General features: G+C 36.7%; 1 protein-coding gene and 1 long non-coding RNA gene across 2 annotated transcripts; both read left to right on the top strand.

Moving 5' to 3' along the window:
- Positions 1 to 548: 548 nt before the first annotated feature.
- LOC117314912 lies at positions 549 to 2,724 on the top strand. The gene is made up of 2 exons (XR_004529634.1): positions 549 to 1,165; positions 2,132 to 2,724. It is a non-coding gene; the product is annotated as an uncharacterized LOC117314912 (long non-coding RNA).
- Positions 2,725 to 9,940: 7,216 nt separating this feature from the next.
- On the top strand, positions 9,941 to 13,864 carry LOC117314899 (pneumococcal serine-rich repeat protein-like). The gene is made up of 3 exons (XM_033868994.1): positions 9,941 to 10,272; positions 11,319 to 11,536; positions 11,853 to 13,864. Exons 1-3 carry the CDS (start codon positions 10,115 to 10,117, stop codon positions 12,878 to 12,880), a joined length of 1,404 nt encoding a protein of 467 aa, XP_033724885.1. The 5' UTR covers positions 9,941 to 10,114; the 3' UTR covers positions 12,881 to 13,864.
- Positions 13,865 to 15,856: the final 1,992 nt, after the last annotated feature.

A 15,856-nucleotide genomic window follows, 5' to 3' on the forward strand; every position in this document is an offset into this window, starting at 1 on the left:
AAACAAACTTGCTTTGTCACACATGCATAAATGATTCATGATTTAAGTTTACTCACTTTTCTCCTTTAAACCAAAAGAAGTGGTGGAAAATGTTCCATGAAAAGTAGCCGTTGTATCATAATTATTTGTGTTAGATATTCCTTTTATATACTCGTTTATATCAACGTGATCAGTATTACGACACGGTTCATTGGTGATCTACTGATTTACATGATTATTTAATATAATTGATGATACAAGTATTAATACATACAGGACCTATACGCTGTAACTACTTCGGTGTCACATTCCCACGATCACCTAAATGTCGTTGTGTCCTACCGATTTTATATATATTATATTGATTTTATATATATTATACCGATTTTATATATATTATATCGATTTTATATATATTATACCGATTTTATATATATTATATTGATTTTATATATATTATACCGATTTTATATATATTATATCGATTTTCTGTGCTAATCGTTAATATTCTTGGGGTTGTTTTATATGAATTATTGAGATATTGTAAGGTGTACCGGGTACATGGATCTGAAGAATACATAACTTATGATATGTGTTACAGTGATTTAGCTTCAACTATAATCCATGTGGTGGGAAATATACAAGGAGGCAAATATTATAACAAAGTTACTCTGACCAAAGTCCAGCCTTAATAAATTTGTTCTGTTTGTATCAAATTGGGGCTATTAGGTCATCCCTCTACAGAGCTGGAAGAGTTCAGGGGCTATTAACCTCAGACTGACCACTGCCTGGATTAAATAGCGAGCTCTACGTCATAAACAAGGGGGGACAGAACAGCCACGTGCTGCTGAGATAATCTCCTTCTCATCCGGAACCCAAAACCCACGGAACCCAATTTGATTGGTCAATTAGCAAATAGGTGTTAATGAGGGTCATATACAATGTCACGCAAGCATGTATATTTTGATATTAGTTGTATAGTTTTTTGGTAAATATTTGATTTTAACTTAAGCCGGGGTAAGTATCCTTAAAAGTAATAGGTACTCTTGGGCGGAAATGCGTCACGGGTAAGTGTGCACGAGCTGGGTTGTTTACAAGGAAAGACATGGTTCCTTTGTTCTGTGTACCCGGTATGGATTTATCGACATTTAACGGCATGTGAACCAGGCACAGACTACAGACTGTGGTAAGTGTACATTATATTTCATTTACATTCTATTTTAGTGGGTATTATTGTATTGTACCTGATTATTACCAAGTCAAACAATCTAGGTATCTGTGCGCTCCAGTCAGCCGTGACCATTGTTTATCGATTAGGCAGTAATGATTTGTATTTTGATGCTAGATTTCATATATTTTGTGTGTATTAGTGTTATATATAACTATATGAATATATTTGATTGTTGTATATGAAATTCTTAAGTATATATTGTGGATTTCACACAATTATAAATATATGGAAGCTCAGTTCCACTGTCATAGTGTAAAGTATAGTGTGTTCGCGCGCGGGTGGAAAATGTATGGAAGCCTTGGAGTGTAACTTTGAGTAGTGTACAAGTTTATGGAATTTCATGTATACTGTGGAGCCTATATTTCATTTACATTCTATTTTAGTGGGTATTATTGTATTGTACCTGATTATTACCAAGTCAAACAATCTAGGTATCTGTGCGCTCCAGTCAGCCGTGACCATTGTTTATCGATTAGGCAGTAATGATTTGTATTTTGATGCTAGATTTCATATATTTTGTGTGTATTAGTGTTATATATAACTATATGAATATATTTGATTGTTGTATATGAAATTCGTAAGTATATATTGTGGATTTCACACAATTATAAATATATGGAAGCTCAGTTCCACTGTCATAGTGTAAAGTATAGTGTGTTCGCGCGCGGGTGGAAAATGTATGGAAGCCTTGGAGTGTAACTTTGAGTAGTGTGCAAGTTTATGGAATTTCATGTATACTGTGGAGCCGCACATTATTGTTTTGTATTTAAAAGATAATCTAGTAGTTTATTATGTAATTATACACCTTAATTGTATTTATTAAGGGTTATTTGATTATTATTCTGTACTTAGAATAAACTTTGTGGAAGTATGAAAATGTGAGTGATGTGGTTAAATATAGGCATTAATTAATTATTGTAGCTTCACATGACGGGAGTTGAAGCCGTGCGGATTAGTCAGAACCGGGCAGGATGATCCCTCTTATACCATCTCAGCATCAGGACCGACCAGGAACGTGTGTTCAACCTGTTCCATCAGGGTCAAGGTCAGCAAGGGTCTACTGAGGGCTTTTCCATGCGGGAAAAGGTTGGCGACTTTCAAGTGAGCGTCACTGGCTTTTGAGGAACTGTAAACCCTAGTGGTTGCCGTTGTCTATTAGACACTAGTGACATATCCTCTTGGATATGTGAGCTCTGGATTGAGCTATACATATATATATATATATAATATATATTTCAGTATTTGTATGGATACCCACTGGCTCTGGATTGAGCTGTTTCATACAATATTGGAAAGACTGTTTGGCTCTGGATTGAGCTGTTACATACATTATTGGAAAGACTGTTTGGCTCTGGATTGAGTGTTTTTTTTCATCGTGTTGTGATGCTACATAGACATTCTTAGAATACTTTGTTGAGAGTGTGTGAGATAGTGAGAGTGTATGGTTGTATTGTTGATATATACGTTATACATATTGTTTTCCATTGTAAATAAACATAATCATATTTGTGTAATCAATTTGTTCAGTCTTCCTTGCCCGTAGAAACAACCGACGCTTGGTCCACGTTAACATACAAGGAGGTGCGCGCCTCCTTAGCACTTGTTGAGATAAGGAGATTGATAAGAGGAGGACACACGGATTTTTAATAGGGAACAACCAACCAATTGAAAAAATATATTTTTGAAACAGCCCCTGTGTATAGAACGTTGAGCCAAGGATAAGATATCTGGCAGTCACTGATTGGCCAGTATGTTCTGAAGTGAGAAAATAGATATGTAGCCTGATAGGTAACTATCAATAAGAAATGTTGATATAAATTTCGTAAGTCCGATTGGTTTTTTCCCCAAAAGTTAACGTAATAATAGTAAACAGGTAAACATTTAAGATTTTTGAGATTTTTTACTGCGAAATTCACCTATTTTCAAAATGGCTACCCTGGAGAAAATTTGAGCTGAAGGACCCAACTTTTTTTTTTGATTAGGTGTTATATCAGACCCTAAACTTTTGTTATAAACCATAATCGTCATATTCAATTCAAGAATTTGAATGAAATAATCCAAAACGTTAACACTAACGTCTATCGGAAAACAATTGGTTGGTTGGTCTCTTTAGCGAGCTACCGCATACGGCATTTTGTGCCATCTAGCGTCCCTGGAAACCAGATGATGGGACCGACTAGCACATTTTCGGACGGGATTCACATCTTGGAGGCATTGTAGCAGAATTTAGAGATAAATTGAGATTCAGGGGGGATTGATGATGAAAATATGACACATGTAGTGTTACAAGGAGGACCATAGACCGGACAGATTCGGACATACATTCTATATTTCAATGGTAGCGGTATATATCGTGGCTCGGGGTACGGTGGTATGCTGGTTGTACTGCTGGCACTACCCCGGTTCAATGTGTGGGTGTGTGTCTGGTTGTTCTGTTGTCACTACCCCGATACGGTATTCGGTGATGTGTTTGGTTGTTCTGTTGTCACTACCCCAGTTCAGTGTTTGGTGATATATCTGGTTATTTTTTGTTGTCACTTGCCCGGTTCCGTGTTCTGTGTCTGTGTTTCGACACTCTTTTATCTAAATAATGGCTCTACTCCTAATTGTTTTTCTCGTTCGGCCTTTTTTTTCTTTATTTTTTACAAAAAGACCAGAAATTAGGGGGTGGAGGAGATAACATTGAGTTATCTCCCCCTGACCTTTATTCTATATCTTATTTGTTTATATTTCTGAGTAGCACGATTTCTATACTTGGCTATTAACCAAAGGCATCCCTTTAAATTCAAAGCTTATCAAGATATTAAAATTTACATTTCAAAATTAACTCAATTTTAATGTGGTTTTCTCTTAAGAATTTCATATCCGGTACCAATAGAAGAATCAACCTACCAGCCTAAGACTTGCAGTCAGGCACTGCATATTTTGATAGCATATCCTATGGTTCTATCCTGTTCCAGAAAGGTTATATTTGAAAAATGTGAAAGATGCTATAGGGAACAACCAACCAATTGAAAAAATATATTTTTGAAACAGCCCCTGTGTATAGAACGTTGAGCCAAGGATAAGATATCTGGCAGTCACTGATTGGCCAGTATGTTCTGAAGTGAGAAAATAGATATGTAGCCTGATAGGTAACTATCAATAAGAAATGTTGATATAAATTTCGTAAGTCCGATTGGTTTTTTCCCCAAAAGTTAACGTAATAATAGTAAACAGGTAAACATTTAAGATTTTTGAGATTTTTTACTGCGAAATTCACCTATTTTCAAAATGGCTACCCTGGAGAAAATTTGAGCTGAAGGACCCAACTTTTTTTTTTGATTAGGTGTTATATCAGACCCTAAACTTTTGTTATAAACCATAATCGTCATATTCAATTCAAGAATTTGAATGAAATAATCCAAAACGTTAACACTAACGTCTATCGGAAAACAATTGGTTGGTTGGTCTCTTTAGCGAGCTACCGCATACGACATTTTGTGCCATCTAGCGTCCCTGGAAACCAGATGATGGGACCGACTAGCACATTTTCGGACGGGATTCACATCTTGGAGGCATTGTAGCAGAATTTAGAGATAAATTGAGATTCAGGGGGGATTGATGATGAAAATATGACACATGTAGTGTTACAAGGAGGACCATAGACCGGACAGATACGGACATACATTCTATATTTCAATGGTAGCGGTATATATCGTGGCTCGGGGTACGGTGGTATGCTGGTTGTACTGCTGGCACTACCCCGGTTCAATGTGTGGGTGTGTGTCTGGTTGTTCTGTTGTCACTACCCCGATACGGTATTCGGTGATGTGTTTGGTTGTTCTGTTGTCACTACCCCAGTTCAGTGTTTGGTGATATATCTGGTTATTTTTTGTTGTCACTTGCCCGGTTCCGTGTTCTGTGTCTGTGTTTCGACACTCTTTTATCTAAATAATGGCTCTACTCCTAATTGTTTTTCTCGTTCGGCCTTTTTTTTCTTTATTTTTTACAAAAAGACCAGAAATTAGGGGGTGGAGGAGATAACATTGAGTTATCTCCCCCTGACCTTTATTCTATATCTTATTTGTTTATATTTCTGAGTAGCACGATTTCTATACTTGGCTATTAACCAAAGGCATCCCTTTAAATTCAAAGCTTATCAAGATATTAAAATTTACATTTCAAAATTAACTCAATTTTAATGTGGTTTTCTCTTAAGAATTTCATATCCGGTACCAATAGAAGAATCAACCTACCAGCCTAAGACTTGCAGTCAGGCACTGCATATTTTGATAGCATATCCTATGGTTCTATCCTGTTCCAGAAAGGTTATATTTGAAAAATGTGAAAGATGCTATAGGGAACAACCAACCAATTGAAAAAATATATTTTTGAAACAGCCCCTGTGTATAGAACGTTGAGCCAAGGATAAGATATCTGGCAGTCACTGATTGGCCAGTATGTTCTGAAGTGAGAAAATAGATATGTAGCCTGATAGGTAACTATCAATAAGAAATGTTGATATAAATTTCGTAAGTCCGATTGGTTTTTTCCCCAAAAGTTAACGTAATAATAGTAAACAGGTAAACATTTAAGATTTTTGAGATTTTTTACTGCGAAATTCACCTATTTTCAAAATGGCTACCCTGGAGAAAATTTGAGCTGAAGGACCCAACTTTTTTTTTTGATTAGGTGTTATATCAGACCCTAAACTTTTGTTATAAACCATAATCGTCATATTCAATTCAAGAATTTGAATGAAATAATCCAAAACGTTAACACTAACGTCTATCGGAAAACAATTGGTTGGTTGGTCTCTAATATGATTGTGAAACATCTTTGCTAAGGATTATTGAGGTACATACCCATCATTAGCAGTGATACATCACAGGAGATGACTCAAGCTATGTTATCAGGCTGTTTCAGTTATCACCGCCCAGGGTGAAACACGATCCCTCCCGGGCACTGTAGGGGAGTAGTTGATTAACCGCCAGCTGCGTGCAGGCCCAACGGAGAGGACGGACTCGAAGGAGCGGTAGGGTTTAGCTATCCCTGGCACTAGTACTCCCATTGTGGAAATCTGGGACACTGGACTCCATTACTTTGGCCACATTTTGGATTACGGAACCACAGGATATCAAACTTTTATGTAAATACTTGGCACATAATAAATGTATATAATTGTATTAATGAATCATGGTTTCCATTTAAGGTACTGGAATCGTTTACGTTTAGGGCTCGTAACACGTTATCATTGAACCATAAAACCAGTAAGGTCTTTTATAAACTTAAGTGACGGCCTGTCAAATCGAGCCCTGGCTCATTGCACCAGTCTCAGATATCAACACATTGATATATGGGACTGGTCAAGAGTCTTTCAACAAGGGAGGTAGATAGTTTAGCTAATCAATCGTCACGCTCATATGGTGGCAGCGGTACTACTACTCTGATTACAGAGTTATAAACATTTAAAGATCATCACTCAACGACTACAGACGGTTGTCGACATAACTGGATGTAACGAGGTCTAGACTTTCGACAAAAGCAAACGGCAAGCAACCGGAGGCTATTATATAAAGAGAGAGACAGGTGATTCGTCACAATATGAACAAATACATTGATGGAGAATTCAAATATGGCAACAAACTGAAGATGGGGCAATCTCGGATAACTCCTGTGACATATTCTTTCATTTCGGGTGTAAGAGTTGTCGTAAACTGATGGATGGACGGATGGACAAAATACAAACTACCTAAAAGGGTCTGCATTAACTGTGGAAAGCTTGAATTGATACATTCCGCTATGGAGAACCTTTTGCGGGGCCTACATTCCAGAGCTTAATTTTGCTGATAAAATTTGGTTGTTGACAAATGTGTTTTGTAAGAAACAGTAAGAAACATTAGGTGTAGCACATTTCATATATACTTAATGTAAATAGATTTTTTTTTTAAATTGAAATATGTCGTGTCTGTGTCCGTTTTCCCCATGTGCACGTTGCATTTAGTGGCAGCGAACGGGCCTGGTATCCTGTAGGGTGTCCTTGGACAGCATGAGAAGCATGATGTTCCTGGAGACTTGTTGGTGACTTGGGGGTCTGGTCATGAGGCGGCACCGCTATAACAACAAGACAGACAGTTGTGTTTGCTGAGGATGCCAGGTTGAGCCCGTGGAAGGTTCGGGACGAAGCTTATAGGCGAAAGGGGTAATGTGATGGTTCATGGATATGGGTATTTCACCTGCATAGTCCAATAGCCAGCTTTTCTTGCTGTGCGGTTGATTGTCGTAATTGTGTACGGAAGTTAAGCAATGTCGAGCGTCGCTCGCCTTGTGCACGTTACACATGTATCAACTGAAACATGAAATAAAGTCTGCGTTACTATTAACGAATGTGAATATTGATAAAAGATAATCAATAAACAATTTGGTATTAACAGGAATCGTTGAGTCCTTAATCTACATACTTAGCTTGAATTTCATAAGTTCCTTGTGATCTTCTTTTGTATCAATTGCCATGGGACAACGAGAATTGACATCTGGGATCAGCAATAGATGCTGAACTAGTCTTTTGTAAAATTAGGTCTCTATACCTGCTTTTCGAAAACCATACCACAATATAGTGAAAATCAACATTTGAGATAACCAATAAATGCTTAATTTGATTTTGGCAAAATTATGGCAGTGTGACTTTTTTCTTATCAATTGCCATAGGAAAATGGAAATCGACATCTGGTACGAGGAATAGATACTGAGCTTCTATTTTATAAAATAGATGGTACATGTCTACATCGTGACTGGGACAATGATATCGTACAGGGTACATGTCTACATCGTGTTGGGTACAGTGATATTGTACAAGGTACATGTGTACATCGTGCCGGGAACAGTGATATCGTACAGGGTACATGTCTACATCGTGACTTGGACAATGATATCGTACAGGGTACATGTCTACATCGTGACTGGGGCAATGATATCGTACAGGGTACATGTCTACATCGTGTTGGGTACAGTGATATTGTACGAGGTACATGTGTACATCGTGCCGGGAACAGTGATATCGTACAGGGTACATGTCTACATCGTGACTTGGACAATGATATCGTACAGGGTACATGTCTACATCGTGACTGGGGCAATGATATCGTACAGGGTACATGTCTACATCGTGACAGGGACAGTGATATTGTACAGGGTACATGTGTACATCGTCCCGGGAACAGTGATATCGTACAAGGTACATGTCTACAGCGTGACAGGGACAATGATATCGTACAGGGTACATGAGTTCATCGTGTATGTATAGTGATATTGTATAGGGTACATGTATATATATTGTTGTGTACAGTGGTATCCTATGATACATGTGTACATCGTGTGTGGTACAGTGATATCGTACAAGGTACATGTGTACATCGTGTATGGTACAGTGATATCGTACAAGGTACATGTGTATACCGTGTGTGGTACAGTGATATCGTACAAGGTACATGTGTATACCGTGTGTGTACAGTGATATCGTACAAGGTACATGTGTACATTGTGTATGGTACAGTGATATCGTACGGGGTACATGTGTACATCGTGTCGGATACAGTGATATCCTACAGGATACATGTGTACATCGTGTCGGATAAAGGTATTTGGTACAGGGTACATGTGTACATCGTGTCGGGTAAAGGTATTTGGTACAGGGTATCTGGAAAATTTTATGGAAATATCTGCATTATTAATTTAATTGAACAAGAGAAACATTTTATAATAATATTTTGAAAATGAGGGTGAAAAATGGAACCAAAATCCAATCAGCTCTAACGAGTCAATGACATTGTACAGCAGGTTATAATTTCTGTTCGAGAATTTTTGGATTGAATACCCGGATAGGTTGTTATGAAGATTCTTAGATTTAAAGATCAATTAACAGTACCTGTAAACGTACCTTTGAATCGATAAGGAACTCGACCTACTCAATATCTAGGTACGAAATGTTTGGTTTAATCGTTAACTGTTCTTGCGGAAAGATTAGATCTCTGTTTCTATGTTATGTATTGCAAATATACTTAAACAATTTCGAATAAAAACTAATGCTCAATGATAAAATATTTACGATAGTCGAGTTTGTATATCGAATTCAGTTCTGTACCGTAATCATAGACTCCTGGACGTCACTACCAATGGATGTCGTGGTGTTGATGACATTATGGACGTTTCTTTTGCGAGGTAAGGCAATTTATCTCAGTTAAATCAATATTTGTTAAAATGAATTTTCTAAACTAAACCTACCAAGCTGAAATGACCACGATTTGTTCCAATTTTTATATTTTTAACATCTTATTTTTCATTTGGGAGATATACATGTACATATGGTTTGGGGTCTTGATTTCCGGTTTTACTCATGGACCTTTGAATTCGAGTTGCAACACAACCACATCACTACAAATTAGGATAATTATCAAGAACTGTTAATGCAACTGAGCACGTGTTCATTATGACGTAATAATTATATATATGGTGCTGGAAAATGTTCATTGCCAAAATAATTGTTTCTTCTAATGAGAAACGACGGTAATAAATACATCATCATGGTTAAAATCCTATTAACAGCAATATAAGACGGTAAAAAGTGTAGGAAATGTTAATACAAACAGTTGATTATGATCTAAAAGATATGATGTAAAAATGGCGGAAGGAGAAAAACAGGGAATTAAAGAGTTGCATTGTATGAATAAGTTATTGGTTGAATCACCATTAAACAATATTCTATGTTCAATCATATCGTACATATGACATTATTTGGACAGAAATTGTATTTTAGAATAAAATGAAATCTACAATTGCAAATTATGGTTTGGGTATATCATTAATGTCGAGTATGCATTTATGTTGAATTAATTAATCTTATTGTCTTAATAAATTTTAGAGGGAATGCCCCTACTCATGGATCTGCTGATAAGTCCAGAGCAAATGAATTGGGAATCAGCTAGAGTATACTGCGAGGAAAGGAATGGTCTCCTGATCAATCTAGATAGTCAGGAAAAATGGGACTACTTCACCGCCCACGATCAATATCGGGAAAGTCATGTGTAAGTATCGTTCATCTTAAAACGTGATATTGATCAGAGCACATATATAATTGAATGATTTCTGCTTTAAGAAATTTTAAGTTCAGGGAACAAAGGATTATATGAAGACGGGTGATAAGGAAAACCCAAGAGATGAAACAAAAAAAAAACAGAAAAAGAACAGGATTATATGAGAACGGGTGTCATTGGGAAAAAACGAGAGGAAACCAAAAACAGAAAAAGAACAGGAAAAAACAAGACAGTAAACCACAAACAGTAAAAGAACAAGAAAAAATATGAGAGGAAACCAAATTCAGAAAAAGAAAATTAATTTGATAGGAAAATAGATAAGATCAGATTATTGCATATATATCGCTGCTGAATGAGGAAATGAAGATACTGACTAATCGGCCTGCTATACTGGGTAATCTTTTAAAGCTTAATGTGTTAATGTAGAAAGGGATGTTTATAACAAAATGAATTCCATATTTTTTAATCACGTAATTTAGTCGGTGTCTGATGATATGATTATGTATCAGAGTTAGACGGTCGCAATAACTTAAGTATAACACATTTTATATTACCGCATACGAAACCGTATCTCAAATCGATCAAAATATAAAAAAATATTATCACCATATTTAAATACGGAGATGATTGTAGCGGGTCAATAGTAATTCGACGAGGTGCTTCAAAATGTCTGAAATGACACATAACATCCTCTGTCAACAGAAATAGTACACCCTAGGGAGTGACAGGGAGATAGCACCCTATCGCCGTAAGAGTATAGGGGGTGATAGATACATCTTAAAGTAAAACGGGAAGAAAAAATGTGTAAATGTTATGAAAAAATAAATCACAAGCATCTCCTCGGTTTCTATATTGAATATTTTTTTTTTTTTTTTTTTTGTGGTTATATTTTTTTTTTTTTTTTCTAATTATGATATAGTGTACGCATTATTATGCACTGCTTTACATCGTCGGGATCCAAATTGGTGAATTTTTAGAGCATACCGAAATTATAATGATCTGCTTCTAATCTGATTTTCTTTATTATTGTTGTCAAGGTTCGCAAGACGTTTCTGGATTGGAGTGCGATTCAGTGACGATTCTACGTGTAACGGAACTGGAGAGTATCGGTCATGGGTGTTTGATGGATGGGGCAGATGGTTTGGCGAGAATTCAGAACCTTACGATTGTCCGCATTTTCGATGTGTCCAATTGATCTATGGTTGGATGATGACGTTTTCGTGCAGTGACCAATCCAGAGCTCTATGCGAGATAGGTAACAATTTTGGAACTTAAAGAATAAAAATCCGAAAACTATAGACAGAATAGCATGCATGGAATAAATCAAAGATTAATATGGATGAATTTCCATTAAATGAGTTTTTATAACCTAGATTATGTTTTAATTCTATCATTCTATAACTCTTGGTCGGTATTGATAAATTTTTTTGGAGGGGGGGGGGGGGGGGGTCATTGATAGCTAAAACTGAGAAAAGTATTTTCAATGCACAGGCAATGTATGGAAAATAATCGGATTAAACATGATATTATATGTTATTCTAGAAAATAACGAAGCAAACATTTTTTTTCAGAATTGCTTAACGCAACAGAGACATCAAAAACAACACACGCTCAGTATATATATACGATATCCCAAACAGAAGGAGAAGGTACGGAATCCGCGCCGCCGATCACTTACAGAAAATCAGAATCTGAGGTTTCCCTTCCTGTTTCAACTACGACATGTACACCAGGAAGAACTATTTTCGGATCTATGGATTCATCTATACTTCTCGGCACTATCAAACCTGGGTCGTCATCTTCGGTTTCAACTACGGCATCTACATCAGGGAGAACAATTGTCGGATCAATGGATTCATCTACTTATTTCGGAACTCTCAAACCTGTGGCGTCATCATCGGTTCCAACTACGGCCTCTACACCAGGAATAAACATTGTCGGATCTATGGATTCATCTACTGATTTCGGAACTCTCAAACATGTGGCGTCATCCTTGGCTTCAACTACGGCATCTACATCATGGAGAACAATTGTCGGATCTATGGATTCATCTACTGATTTCGGAACTCTCAAACCTGTGGCGTCATCCTTGGCTTCAACTACGGCCTCTACATCAGGAATAAACATTGTCGGATCTATGGATTCGTCTTCTGATCTCAGCACGTCCGAACCCGATGCTTCTTCAGTGTCATCTATGCTTCTTACGGTGGCAGAAGGAAGTGTTACGTCATCTGTTCCGAAACCATCCACGCTTACACCTTCGATGACGTCTCTGACCCCTTCCGACGAAGAGGAAAACACTACATGTGGTAAGTGCTGCTCTCGTGAAATAAAACCACGGACATTTGACCAAGGCGAAGTTGAAGAGATCCTGCGTATGTTAAAGACTGAGTTGGCTGTAAATAAAACTAATCTCTCTTCCCAGAGGCGTAAACTCATCAGCGTGTATGACTCCCGGCCCAGTAGTGCGGCCATGGGAGGTTTGGCTTGTTCCATCCTAGCCACGCTTGTTGGAGTTATCGTTGTACCGGACGCCGTCGCATTGGGCAGGTTCGTGTACAAACGTTTCAATACTCAACATAAAACATTGATTATATAGTTTGAACTACATAAAGCGGCATTGTGTCTGATTAAGACAAAGTTATAGATAATATCATAGTCAAAGACGAGACAGCTTAGAACAGATGTGGGGTTACAGCTTGATGTTGACTACAAAATCCAAAAAAAGATGGACATTACACATATAACAAGTTACTGATGTGCTCAAGCATGAAGTTAATGATCACCTGTGTTATGACGTCATCGACTGATTTACAGGGTTAAACAACATTTTGTAATATGGCTCGAGTGTTTCTTTAATTTTCATTGGCCAATTTCCTGTTTTCCTCACACGGACCTATCAGTGAGTAAACCTGTTCGTGCTAAAAATAGCTTGGCTTGGAAATTCCTCTGACATTGCGAACCTGTTCGTGCATTTTTCAGCACGAACAGGTCGGCAATCTTTGCCTCCAATCACGCAACGTGTTATTTTGGACAACAGTCAGTCAGAATACTTGAAACAAACGATTGTTCGGCATCACTTTGTCTACGATATGGCAGATAAGATACACCAACAGCGCTTTGCCCCAATAAACGAAGAGGAATTACAAAATATTTTGACGAAAAATGACATGTTGAACACCGGAAACATACTTAAGGTGAAACAAAACTATTCCGGCAATATTTAAGTGTCAAAGGTCACAGTGTATGCCAACTTTTTTAAACTTTAGTCAACATGATTTTGACAGGAGCCTTGGGATTCTTTTTCTTTATTTGTTTTAGTTGGCCATATAACAAAACAGTTATGAAATTTTGTGTTCGGTGTATACGAGACTATACGGGCCTGGTCGAGAGTTTTTTCACCTCGGCCTGCGGCTACGATGAACAAACTCTTGACCAGCTGGTTTGTATAGTCTCGTGTTCACCTCAACAAAAGTCAATAATTGTATAATGTCTATGTCTGAAGGAGTTGAATCTAATAAACCGCTGTGGAATTATATATGTGTTTATCCTTATGGTTCTCACGAAGTGCCATTGTAAATTTATATTTCCCGTATTATTTTACCGGTATTAATTTTGCGGTAATTTAATTGCAATGTTGTCTAAGTCGACGGGACCCAATAAAATATACGACTTATCCGGTAGTTTGACGTGAGTTTCTGTCTACGGCGAAATCCAATGACATAAATTTTATGAATTATTTACCGTGTAAATGTCTGATAGCATGGCGTGACAAATCGATAAATGAAAAGAAACCTGTATGCACAAAACATATAATTATACAGTATAAAACTTAAGAATGTAATGTTACATAATTCATACAGATACGTCCTATTAGCATTCTTCATTTCTAGCGGAATATTGTAAATATTTGAATTCAAGCTGTTCAGTTGTTATTGAAAATATGTAATTGACATGTAATAAAAGCAAATAAATTATTCTTCATAAATAAAATACAAATAAAAACTTAAAAATAAAATTTTCACGAAATGTTTTTTACGAACCAACAAAAACCAGTTGATATCCGGTGGTGAGCACAAGCTTGGTTAGCTTGATGTACTGATTAAAACAATACAAGTACATGTTCTGCTTTCTAATTCTTGAAATGAAAAAAATGAAATGACCAATTCTGTTTTCCATGACTGAAAGCTATCGATATCTCATCAATCATCAATCACACTCAAAGAGGAGAAAAGGTTGTTTTTTTTCCAAAATTAGAATTATGTTACTAAATTAGGGCCATTATGTAAACATGACATAAGTTAATTATTACTTTATTGCAATTATAACTTAATTTATTTTACATACTAACTTTTGATAGACGTTCATTTAACTATAAATTCAGTATGTATTAGTTGAGCGTGCAGGTGTACCTGTAAGTTAAATGTAGCGCTCTGTAACTCAATTAAGTCATGATGTTTGGGGCGCAAAGTGAAATGCCTCAGTCGGCCCAGATGGGATCTGAGATGATGTACCGTCCGGTAATTCTATAAAGACGATATTACCAAAGGAGAATAGATCCTTTTAACATCACTTATATCTATTAGCATAGAATAGGGACTTGCAAATCTTGATTCTAACTCACAATCGATATAACGAGGATGAAATACGGATTTACAGGAGGACACGTGTAAAACAGGATGAGAACAAGCCTATGTGTTCCCGAGAGATAAATATCTCAACCGCCTACACAGGCTACGTATATCTATGTTAAAGCTAGGTTACGTACCAACATGAAGAGGGTGACAATACGTCTGGGTCAAATCAAGCTATTGTACCAACGTTAAGATGATGACATCATACCCTTTCAAGGTAAGCAAATGCTTGATAACCTAGCAACGCATAACCTTTTATATAAACCGACTTCAACTTTCGTTATGATTTCAAAGGTAAGAAAACGTCACTTCGAAAGATAGTACTCTTGTTTAAGTCTTACAAATCAAATAATAATGCTTGTTATCAAAACGGATTCAATTGGGCCTAAATCATTAATAAGTGCACTCGTTCTCTTCTGATTTTATCATTTTAGAAAAATTCTTTCTTTTATCATTCGATGGTTGTCAACACGTTTTGACGTCAACTCTAAGTCAAGGTCAAAATAGAATCGGTTTTTGTACATATGTAAAGTCAAATCTGGTCAACCAAATGCTCCTAAATAGTGTGTGCTACAGACACGGCATGGTTATTTTGTGCAATATATGCGATACAAGTGAGCTAATTGTGTCCCCATGAAACATGTATTTTCGCATGTACAGCTTAACAAATTACACTTCAACCGCAAGGTCCATGGTTAGCCATGATACAACCTAAAAACTAATCCGGTTACTCCTGTTAAATAATCACTGATATCACTGGATTTGGTATTTATTTAATCATCGATGTCATTTTTTTTTTAGTTTCATCGGGGTATGAAACAAATTTTGTTTGCAAACTACGCGGATTCTTACAAAATTTGTTTCATACCCCGATGAAACTAAAAAATAATTGACATCAACGCTTATAATTAATTTTTGAAAATGATTTTCTAATTTAAAAC

Source organism: Pecten maximus, chromosome 17, assembly GCF_902652985.1.
Source record: "Pecten maximus chromosome 17, xPecMax1.1, whole genome shotgun sequence".
NCBI lineage: Eukaryota > Metazoa > Mollusca > Bivalvia > Pectinida > Pectinidae > Pecten > Pecten maximus.

Coding starts and splice junctions, on each gene's coding strand:
- LOC117314899 (XM_033868994.1), top strand. CDS start 10,115: ATGCCCCTACTCATGGATCTGCTGATAAGTCCAGAGCAAATGAATTGG. Junction 10,273..11,318: donor CAATATCGGGAAAGTCATGT/GTAAGTATCGTT, acceptor ATTGTTGTCAAG/GTTCGCAAGACGTTTCTGGA. Junction 11,537..11,852: donor CAGAGCTCTATGCGAGATAG/GTAACAATTTTG, acceptor ATTTTTTTTCAG/AATTGCTTAACGCAACAGAG.